Source organism: Penaeus vannamei, chromosome 17 (assembly GCF_042767895.1).
Source record: "Penaeus vannamei isolate JL-2024 chromosome 17, ASM4276789v1, whole genome shotgun sequence".
NCBI lineage: Eukaryota > Metazoa > Arthropoda > Malacostraca > Decapoda > Penaeidae > Penaeus > Penaeus vannamei.
This window is the reverse complement of record NC_091565.1, coordinates 37242350-37254849: the sequence shown is the minus strand read 5'-3', so window position 1 is coordinate 37254849 and position 12500 is coordinate 37242350. Positions and strand designations below refer to the sequence as shown.

General features: G+C 35.7%; 1 protein-coding gene across 5 annotated transcripts in view; it reads left to right on the top strand.

Annotated features, from left to right (window-relative positions):
* The window catches only part of Fife (regulating synaptic membrane exocytosis protein fife), a 367289-nt gene that overhangs the window by 129874 nt on the left and 224915 nt on the right, over window positions 1-12500 (top strand). For all 5 annotated transcript variants that reach the window (XM_070132286.1, XM_070132285.1, XM_070132284.1 and 2 more), the window contains exons 4-5: window positions 9327-9483; window positions 10639-10740. In XM_070132286.1, coding sequence (XP_069988387.1) covers window positions 9327-9483; window positions 10639-10740 — 259 coding nt within the window. The remainder of the gene's footprint in view (window positions 1-9326; window positions 9484-10638; window positions 10741-12500) is intronic.

The following is a 12500-nucleotide window of genomic DNA, read 5'->3' as shown; positions in this document are numbered from 1 at the left end:
ATTAAATAGACAGATAGATCGATAGATAAGTAGATTAGATAGACAGATAGATCGATAGATAAGTAGATTAGATAGACAGATAGATCGATAGATAAGTAGATTAGATAGACAGATAGATCGATAGATAAGTAGATTAGATAGACAGATAGATCGATAGATATATTGATAAAATGGATAAAAGTGATAGATAAATGAATAGGTAAATAGATAGATAGATTTATTACGGCATGGGACGAATGCCTATGATGTAAAACACAACTGAAACCCAGCACATGTAATGATATAGAAGAAGATCGTAATATTTCCTAATAAAAGAAAAAAAAGTCTGGGCAAAAAAAAAATAATAATAATAATAAAATAAAAAAAATAAAAAAAATGAAAAATAGAAAATAATAATAAAAAAACAAATGGATATAGAATATGCGCCGGTATTCGTCGAATGTGCACTATGATCTCCCCTCTGAAGATCTATCTTATGTATCCATTTTCGTTGTTACTGATTGTATTACATTAATCACGAAAATACATTATCCAATTAAATAACAGGTTCTAGCGCTCGAATCGTAGTGGCATCTTACCCACAGCATGTATGAGTTCATATAAGTCTATACAAGTTCATTTAGAGTTTAAATGTGCCACGATTTCTTTGTTTATTTTACTTCTTTATTATTCATTATCTAAGCTGCAGCATGAGAATTACATAACTGATTTCACGTAAAATATGCGATATAGACCTACAAACAATCATTGATAATCATCACTTGTAAAATCTGTCCAATATGCAAATCGTTCAACGTGCCGGCATCTAGAATTACTTAAGTATGTGCTCATTTGCTTCCGTTTTCTATGATCTCCTTCCCACGCCTAGTGACGTCATAGGCCTTATCCCCCCAAAGCTGCGCAGAATTCCGAAGTAGCGAGACATGTACTAATATAGACCTTATAGCACAGCACGTCTCTCCGGTATCGTTAGACGCTGTGTTGATATCGTAAAAGGAAAAGTTGTTATCGTTAAGAATGATAATGATAGTAATATTGATAATAATGATAATGACAACAATAAAATGATAATAATAATAATGATAAGAATAAAAATGATAATAATAATGATAACAATAAAATGAGAATGATGATAATGATAACAATAAAAATGATAATAATAATAATGATAATAAGAATGATAATAATAACAAATAATGATAGTAATGAAATCTATATTCATAACAATGATAATGATAATTATGGTAATAATAACAGTAATACTAGTAATAATAACATAGTCAAGGATTACAATAATCCTCATTATCCTCACCATCATTTTCATCATCAACTTTATATCAAAGAGGCGATTTTCGACCAGAATCACCATCAAACTCACCTTAATTCAAATTTACGATAAGATTTAATGAAAGAAAAAAAAAAAAAATCTAGGCAGACGCAACGTTAGGAATTTCGTCATGTTTGCCCTGAAAAAAAAAAGAAAAACAAAAGCAAAAATAAACTTTCATGTGTTTTATGAATTCTTCAGTAAGAGAGGGATAAAGAACAAGCCTTTTAAGTAGCGCAGTCTCGGCCTGGTGTACAAGAGGATAAAGTGGTGTTCTGTTGAAGATTTCGTTGGCGAGGGGGAGGAGGGGGGGGAAGGGGGGGGGGTAAAGGGAGGATGTTTGATGCAGGATTCAGGGAGAGTGAAAGTTCGGAGGAGAAAATTTATTCACAAAGGGAATTAATTTTGAAACCTATTTTGTGTGTTGTTCCCTCTGTCTGTCTGTCTGTCTGTCTCGCTCTTTATCTCTCTCTCTCTCTCTTTCTATCTGTATGTCTCCCACTTTACCTCTCTCTCTCTCTCTCTCACTCTCTATCTATCTACCTGTCTCTCTCTCTCCATCTGATTTAATCTAATCTATCTCTCTATCTAATCTCATCTATTCTAATCTCTCTCTCTTATTTAATCTAATCTATCTACCTATCTAATCTAATCTCTCTCTCTCTATCTAATTTAATCTAATCTATCTATCTACTTATCTTATCTAATCTCTTTCTCTCTCTCTCTATCTACCTACCTACCTATCTAATCTAATCCCTCTCTCTCTAATTTAATCTAATCTATCTATCTATCTGCCTATCTAAATCTAATCTCTCTCTCTCTCTCTCTCTTTCTCTCTCTCTGTCTATCTACCTACCTATCTAATCTATATACCAAAGAAGGGAATATGGATAGGAGAGCTACATAGAACGTGAGAATGTTCGAAAAAGAAAAAGTAGAAAGAAAGAAGAAAAAGAAAAAAAAAACACCAGATGCTTAAATGATAAAAGGAAATTATCAAAAAATAAAGAAAAAAAGAAAAAGAAAAAAAAGAAAGAAAAAAATAAATAAAGAAACGCAAATAGTCACATTTCTTTTTTTCCCTTTTCTTTATCTGATAATGCAGTAACTTCTCTGATAGAAATATAAATACACGTCATTAGTATGACAAAAAATCTATTATTAATGTATTAATAAACATAGTAAATAACAGTGAAGGCCACAAATGTACATAGGCGAATTAATTGTTATAATTTAGTCTAAAGATAACGTTAGAAACCGATTGATTTTTTTTGTTATACATAAACTTCGTACCTACTCTTTTTTTATTATTATTATTTCTTCTCCCCTCCGAGCTATTTCTCTTTTTTTGAACTCCGAAACGGACAAAGTTTTGATGCCCGGGTGTCATTTTTATTATTATTGACAAAGTTATAGCGAGGAGCCTCCGAGTTTAGATGGAGCGCGCCCATGCAACGCTCTTTGATCTGGAAAAGAGTTGCGGTTCCATTAGACAGCGGTTCTGGGCGGCGTCTGGATGGGCGTGCGTGCCACATTTACGTGCGGGTTCAAGAGTTAAGGACACGTACGCTGGAGTTATGGACGTACGTGTCTGTACATTCACGGTCTGGGTTGCTTCATATACATATACGACGGATGTGCGGTTGGGTTTTGAGGGGCCGCACGCGTGGGTCAGAGATATATAAATTCGGCCAGTGTCCGTTAGAGCCAATCATGATTAATAGCGCATGGCTTCGCGAAATCGACTTATTTCGAGACATCAGTTACAAAGGGCATAGAGAGATATCAAAATAGATAACCAATCACAAGCGGTCTTTTAATTAATCCTTCCAATCAAAGCGTGCGTTTGTTCTCTCATGGGCTTTGTGCCTTCAACATGGGAAGCATTCGAAACCACATTTAAAGGTTTCTACTAAGGTCATTGCGGGTGTTTCCAAAGTCGAGACTGGGATACCATTAAGTACGGTAAATTAATCATAGACTGCTAAACATAGAAAATATTGTCGAATTCGAAACTAGATTTAAAGGTTTCTACTGAGGTCATTGCGGGTGTTTCCAAAGTCGAGACTGGGATACCATTATGTACGGTAAATTAATCATAGACTGCTAAACATGGAAAATATTGTCGAATTCGAAACTAGATTTAAAGGTTTCTACTGAGGTCATTACGGGTGTTTCCAAAGTCGAGACTAAAACACCATTGTGTACAGTAACTCACAGAGATCGCTAAGCATAAAAAACGTTGTCGAATTCGAAACCACATTTAAAGGTTTCTACTGAAGTCATTGCGGGTGTATCCAAAGTCGAGACTGGGATACCATTGTACTCGGCAAATCATAGAGACCACTAAGCATGGAAATAATTGTCAAATTCGAAACCAGATTTAAAGATTTCTACTGAGGTCATTACGGGTGTTTCCAAAGTCGAGACAGATATCATTGTGCACGGTATATCCAAGAGACCGCTAAGCATGTAAATCATTGTCGCCTTCGAAACCACATTTAAAGATTTCTACTGAGGTCATTACGGGTGTTTCCAAAGTCGAGACTGGGATACCATTATGTACAGTAAATTAATCATAGACTGCTAAACATGGAAAATATTGTCGAATTCGAAACTAGATTTAAAGGTTTCTACTGAGGTCATTACGGGTGTTTCCAAAGTCGAGACTGGGATACCATTGTGCACGGTAAATCCGAGAGACCGCTAAGCATGGAATACATTGTCAAATACGAAACCGCATTTAAAGGTTTCTACTGAGGTCATTACGGGTGTTTCCAAAGTAGAGACTGAAATACCATTGTGTACAGTAAGTCACAGAGATCGCTAAGCATAAAAAAAGTTGTCGAATTCGAAACCAGTTTAAAGATTTCTACTGAGGTCATTACGGGTGTTTCTAAAGTCGAGACTGGGATACCATTAATTATGGTAAGACATAGAGACCACTAAGCATGAATAACATTCTTAAGTTCGAAACCACATTTAAAGGTTTCTACTGAGGTCATTACGGGTGTTTCCAAAGTCGAGACTGGGATGCCATTGTGTACAGTAACTCATAGAGACCACTAAGCGTGGAATTAATTGTTGAACTCGAAACCACATTTAAAGATTTCTACTGAGGTCATTACGGGTGTTTCCAAAGTCGAGACCGCTAAGCATGGAAAGCATTGTTGCAAGCATTGTGGTGTGCCAGACGCTGCACTGATGCAACATTATCTCTCGGGCTACGATCATAAGCTCTTTCTCAGACTAGGCCCCCGATCACAGCTGCTGGGCGAGTGATTATGTATATAATCATTAAAAATTATGATTATTATAATTAAATATGATTATTATAATTAAATATGATTATTATATATCATGATTAAGTATTATAATTATATATTATCATTATATATCATGGTTAAGTATTATGATTAAATATTATCATTATATATTATGATTAAGTATTAAAATTAAATATCATCATTATATATTATGATTAAATATTATAACTAAATATCCTTATATATTATGATTAAGTATTATAATTAAACAATTATATATTATGATTAGGTATTAAAATTAAATATCATTATATATTATGATTAAATATTATAACTAAATATCCTTATATATTATGATTAAGTATTATAATTAAATATCATTATATATTATGATTAAGTATTATAATTAAATATCATTGTATATCATGATTAGATATTATAATTAAATACCATTACATATTATGATTAAGTATTATAATTAAATATCATTGTATATCATGATTAAGTATTATAATCAAATATTATATATTATGATTAAGTATTATAATCAAATATCATTATATATTACGATTAAGTATTATAATGAAATATCATTATATATTATGATTAAGTATTATGATTAAATGCCATCATTATATATTATCATTATATATTACGGTAAATGAGACAGCTAAGTATGTCGTTTATCTCATGCAAGCTCATCATAGATACTTCGCTAAGCTTTCGGATATGTTCGTCAGATAAAAGAGAGAGAGAGAGAGAAGAGAAGAGAAGAGAAGAGAAGAGAAGAGAAGAGAAGAGAAGAGAAGAGAAGAGAAGAGAAGAGAAGAGAAGAGAAGAGAAGAGAAGAGAAGAGAAGAAAGAGAAAGTTAGAGAAGAGAGAGAGAGAGAGTTAGAGAAGAGAGAGAGAGAGAGAGAGAGAGAGAGAGAGAGAGAGAGAGTTAGAGAAGAGAAGAGAAGAGAAGAGAAGAGAAGAGAGGAGAGGAGAGAGAGAGAGAGAGAGAGAGAGAGAGAGAGAGAGAGAGAGAGAGAGCGATGAGAACAAAGGCTGGAACATATTGCACAAGGTTCGGCCAAATCCTGTTTTCGCAAATATAATGAAATTTACGTAAAAGGCATCGATGCCGGGTGGAATTAATGTAATTGGCACTTAGCACTCAATGTCGATATATCGCTAAATAAGGAGTCATTCGTAGGTCTATCTTGCCAGAACAATATTAGTGATGATGATGATGATGGGGATGATGATGATGGTGATGACGATGATGATGATGATGATGATGATGGTGATGATGGTGATGGGGATGATGATGATGATGATGGTGATGGGGATGATGATGATGATGATGGTGATGGGGATGATGATGATGATGATGGTGATGGGGATGATGATGATGATGATGATAATGATAATGGTGATGGTGATGGTGATGATGATGATGATGATGGGGATGATGATGATGAAGGAGATGATGATGATGATGATGATGATGGGGATGGTGATGATGATGATGGGGATGATGATGATGATGAGGATAATTATAATAATAATAACAACAATAACAATAATCAAAATAATGATAATGATAATAATAATAATGATAATAATGGTAATAATAAATGTGACAATAACAATAATAATGATATCAATGATATTAACAATAATAACGATAAAGATGTTAATGATAATGATAATATTGATGATGATACTGACGATACTGTGTTTAAACAAATAACAGTTAATAATCTATAGGTTTTATACCGTAAGGAAATAAACAAATCAAAATAAGCAAATAACAGTGAACGAATAGAAAAAAAAATCGATGTTTGGTGTTTCTGATAACCTTTGATACGATAAGATATGTTGTTCAGGGATAACATATCTTATCATAACCATATTGGTGGTGCATGCAATATCGTGTGTGTGTGTGTGTGTGTGTGTGTGTGTGTGTGTGTGTGTGTGTGTGTGAGAGAGAGAGAGAGAGAGAGAGAGAGAGAAAGAAAGAGATAGGGAGAGAGAGAGAGAGAGAGAGAGAGAGAGAGAGAGAGAGAGAGAGAGAGAGAGAGAGAGAGAGAGAGAGAGAGAGAGAGAGAGAGAGAGAGAGAAATCAACTCCTTTCAACAGGATTCATGTAAATTATATTTTTATTTTTCTTCCTTTCCTTCCTTCTACTTTAGTTCTGGGTTTGGTTAATCGCTTGTGACATTTCAAGGAAAAAAAGAGAAAGCGAAGAGAAGAAAGTGGAGCGAGAGAGAGAGAGAGAGAGAGAGAGAGAGAGAGAGAGAGAGAGAGAGAGAGAGAGAGAGAGAGAGAGAGAGAGAGATTTTGAAAGAGATAGACAGAGAAAGAGAGGGAGAGATTGAGAACAGAAAAATGAAAAAGTGAGAGAGAGAGAGAGAAAGAAAGAGAGAGAGATTTAGAGAGAGAGAAAGTGATTTAAAAAGAGAGAGAAAAGAGAGAAAAAAATTAAAGAGAGAGATAGAGAAAGATAAAGAGAGATTGAGAAAAGAAAATGAAAGAGAGAGAGAGAGAGAGAGAGAGAAAGAGGGAGAGATTTAGAGAGAGAGAGAGTGATTTAAAAAGAGACAGAGAAAGACAGAAAGAAATTGAGAAAAGAGAATGAGAAAGAGAGAGCCAGACAGAGCAAGAGACATCACACACTCACACACACACTCACAGCCCAAACCGAGAGACAGACAGAAAAGTCTAATCTCGTCTGGGCTCCATTTTTCCTCCTTCCCGCAAAGCCTTGGTCATATTTGATCTCCAGCCTCGACGGAGACCGGGCAGCGTTCGCGGAACACCGGATTCAGCCGTTTGCAATCCGGTTGAGCCTTTGTGTACAGTCTAATCCGGGACATTCGGTCTGCTCGGGACGATAATGGAGGGCGAACGCGAACGCAGAGGCGGAGTTATGGTGGGAGGCTAGATCAGTAGCAACTCAAGGAGGTGTCGTGGCGCCTGTTTTGAGGATTGTTTAATGGAAATATAACCGTTAAGATAATTATTTTCCATCCTTTTTTGGGGAAATTGAAAAGACTAAAATGATCGACCTTATTCACAAAGCATATGTAAGTTTTGTGACGTCATCAAAATAGATCCCATGTGCACATAACCACACTGAAAAGAACACACACAGACTAACACATTTGAAATCAATATCCGAGTAATAGAAATGAATGAGTAGAAAGAAAACTCAAAAGAGACAATGTCATATGTTGAAAATATTATATAGATAATAATAACATTAAAAAGGATAGATGAATAAAATAGGATAATAACAGTAAAAGGAACAACAAAATATAATAAAAGCCACAACAAGAATAGAGAACACGACTGACAGCAAAAATAACAAAACAAATTAAAATTAATAACAACTATGATCAAAGCAACAATAACAACAACAAAACAATAGGAATAAAATCAGCAGCTAAAACACCAAATAACAATGAAAACAATAACAATACAAGATGTAGCAACAACAACAACAACAAGAACATCGAGAACATCGAGAACAGCAAACTCCCCTACACCACAAACGATCAATTTCCCCGATAACACCAAATCCCATGCAATAATCCGATAAAAAAAAAAAAAAATGCTCGTAAATAAAAGAACGAAGCGACCGAGGCGAGCAGGAGAAGGAGCCTTGTCACGGTAACTTAGGATTGAAGGATTTAGGAAGGAAAGTCGCGAAGGAACCCTCCAGGTCCCCTTTGTCACTCGGCGGGGCTGCAAAATTTACAAGTTCGAAGGCATAGGCGTTGTTGAGCAGCGGGGACGGGCGGGCACGTGGGGGCATGCTTGCTTATTGTCATAATTATTGTATTATTATTGTCAATATTGTCATTATTGTCATGCTTGCTTATTGTCATTTTATTTTCATGTAAGTAGGGACATATAGATAGGCTTTGTATGTATGGCTGTGTATTTACTTTTTTATGTATATATAAATGTATGGATGTATACAAAGAAACATACATACATCCATACACACACACACACACACACACACACATACACACACACACACACACACACACACACACACACACACACACAGACATACACACACACACACACACACACACGCACACACCCACACACACATACACACACACACACAGACATACACACACACACACACACATGCACACACACACACACACACACACACACACACACACACACACACACACACACACACACACACACACACATATATATATATATATATATATATATATATATATATATATATATATATATGTATGTATGTATGTATTTATACATATATATACACAAATAAATCTGAGTGTGTGTATATGTGTGTCTGTGTGTGTATGTGTGTGTATCGATGCTTACAAACATACACATGCATACACAGTCATGCATACAAAGCAAATTTACATACACATACCTACATGATAGTAAAATGACAACAAATATACCCATGATATTACCTTATTCAATTTCAGATTCCTATTTCATTTCCATCAAAGTAAAAATAAAAAAGAAGAAAGAACCATAACCATATCTATCTATCTAACTAACTATCTATCTATCTCTATCTCTCTCTCTATCTATCTATCTAACTATCTGTCTATCTAACTATCTCTCTCTCTCTCTCTCTCTCTATCTATCTATCTAACTATCTATCTATCTATCTATCAAAAAAAAGAAAAAAGAATTGAATTCTCATCAACCCCTCCTTGTCTCCCCCCCCCCGCAGCAAACCCCCGCCCATCACCACCCCGACGGCTCCCTCGGTGGGCGGCATCGGGGTGTCTCCTGCGTCCTCGCCCGTCGGACACAAGCAGAGCGACGCGACGGCCATCCCGACGCGGCCGCAGAGATCGCCCGGTTCCTCCTGTCGGGTCTGCGTCAAGGTGAGGGCGGCGTGGGCGTGGGCGTGGCCAGCATTCAGAATACACACACACACACACACACACACACACACACACACACACACACACACACACACACTCACGCACATATATATATATATATATATATATATATATATATATATATATATATATATATATATATATATATATATATATATATACACACACATCCACACACACACATAGATGATGGTGATCATATAATCATGAGATTGATTTATGCATAAAATATGATATCATTTACGAGTCATCCATTAATTTGTCATAAGGTATTATCGTTGAAGTACAGTTTATATTTTCAAATACTCTTTCGAACATAAGAGAAGCTCTTGTACCCCCAAAGGACAGGAATTAAATTGATAAATGTAATACAGATAATTTGATTTGGATTTTGACTATTACTACAATTACTATTGACTATTCCTATTATGTTCTTCCATCTACCTCTTTTCTTTTTCGTTATCCCATTTCTTTGGTGTTTCTCCCTTTTTATTTCATTTTGTCCTTTCCATTCTTTTTAATCTTTATTCTGTTTTCTCTTTTTTTTTCTCTGACTCTTTTCTTTCCACATTTTTTCTTCTCTCTCTTTAGCATTTAATGTAATTTCTCTTCTCTTCTCCCTATCCTTCTTCTGTCTCTCCATCTCCAGTTCATCTTTATTCTTTTCCTCTTCCCAACCCTCTTCATCTCCCTCTATTCTCCTCCTTTCTTTCACATCTCCCATTCCCCTCTACCTGTTTTTTTGTTTTTTTCCTTAGCTCCCCATCTTTTCCTCCTATCCCCGCTTCTGTTCTCAGGATACCATCCTTGTCCCTTTCTCCACTCCTCTATCTCCTCCTTCCATCGCCTTCTCCCCCTTCTTCCTCTCATTCCCCTCTCTCTTTCCTCCCCCTTACCTCTCCTACCTCTCCATATCCCCCCTCCTTCTCTATCCCCACCCACAACCCCCCTTCCATTCCTCATTATCACCTACCCCCACCCCCTTCTACCTCCCTCCCCACCCAGCCCTCCTCGTCTCCCCTCTTTCTTAAACAACACAAAACACTTCTCGCAAAGCCATCGCATGAGCATCTCAGTCGGGGAATTCCCATCTCAATCTCTATCTCTCTCTCTCTCTTCCTCTCTTCCCACCAGACGCTGAAGGACTCGGAATTCTTCAAAGTGTGTTCAGAATGCGGCAATAAGGTGTGTGAGGACTGCGCCTCCTATTCCACGCAGTCATCGGACGGAGAGCAGGTATGTGGAGTGTTGAAGAGTATATTTGCGATAGTTTTGATATGTTTAAAGATGAGGAGGAGTTGTCGGTGATGAAGTATGTGGAGTGTTGAAGAGTATATTTGCGATATTTTGTGTTTGAGTATATTTGCGATATTTTGTGTTTAAGAGTATATTTGCGATAGTTTTGATATGTTAAAGGTGAGGAGGAGTTGTCGGTGATGGAGTATGTGGAGTATTTAAGAGTATATTTGCGATATTTTGTGTTTGAGTATATTTGCGATATTTTGTGTTTAAGAGTATATTTGCGATAGTTTTGTGTTTAAGAGTATATTTGCGATATTTTGTGTTTAAGAGTATATTTGCGATAGTTTTGTGTTGAAGAGTATATTTGCGATAGTTTTGTGTTTGAGAGTATATTTGCGATAGTCTTGATATGTTAAAGGTGAGGAGGATGTGTCGGTGATGGAGTATGTGGAGTGTTGAAGAGTGTATTTGCGATAGTTTTGATATGTTATAAGGTGAGGAGATATCGGTGACGAAATATGCTGAATGTTGAAGAGTATATTTGCGATAGTTTTGATATGTTTAAAGATGAGGAGATATCGGTGACGAAACATGCTAAATGTTTAAGAGTATATTTGCGATAGTTTTGATATGTTAAGAGGTAAGGACGGGGAAGGAGGTGTCGGTGATGGAGTATGTGGAGTGTTTAAGAGTATATTTGCGATAGTTTTGTGTTTGAGAGTATATTTGCGATAGTTTTGTGTTTGAGAGTATATTTGCGATAGTTTTGTGTTTGAGAGTATATTTGCGATAGTTTTGTGTTTGAGAGTATATTTGCGATAGTTTTGATATGTTAAAGGTAAGGAGGAGGTGCCGGTGATGAAGTATGTGGAGTGCTTAAGAGAATGTTTGTGATGTTAATTTGTTTATTGTTTTGATATGTTGAAGATGAGGATGGAGATGCCGGTAATTGGGCATGTGGAGTGATAAACGGCCATTGTTAAAATTGCACAAGGCCCGATCCAAAGAATATTCGTATACTTGACACTCAAAAATAAAGAAATAAATGCATATTTATCAGTCTAGACATGCATATCAACCGGGGAAATAGTTATATGTATATCTATCAGACATATAGACATATATTCATTTATTTCTGAGCATATGCGTCTGTATTTAAGATTTTTTTTGGGGGGGTATGCGGGGTATGTCGAAGGTGAGTGGGGTGGGGGGGTAGGAGGTGACGGGGGTGAAGTATGTGTAGTTTTTAAGAGCATATCAGTGATGATTATGTATTTATTGTTTTAATTACCTGATATGTTGAAGTTGAAGAGAGAGAAAGTGTTAGACATCAGGTATGTGGAACGTTTAAAAGCATATTTATGATGTTGATTTCCTTATTGTTTTAATATGTTGAAAGTGACGAGGGTGAAGGAGGTATGTGGAGTATACATATGTACATATACATAGATAGATAGATATATAGAGATATGGATAGATAGATAAATGATTTGACAGATGGATAGATAGATGGATAGAGGGTGAGAAAGAGAGATAGATAGATAGGTAGGTAGATGATAGATATAGATATGTATTTATATATATACATACATACATACACACACACACACACACACACACACACACACACACACACACACACACACACACACACACACACACACATATATATATATATATACATATATATATATATATATATATATATATATATATATATATATATATATATATATATATATATATATATATAT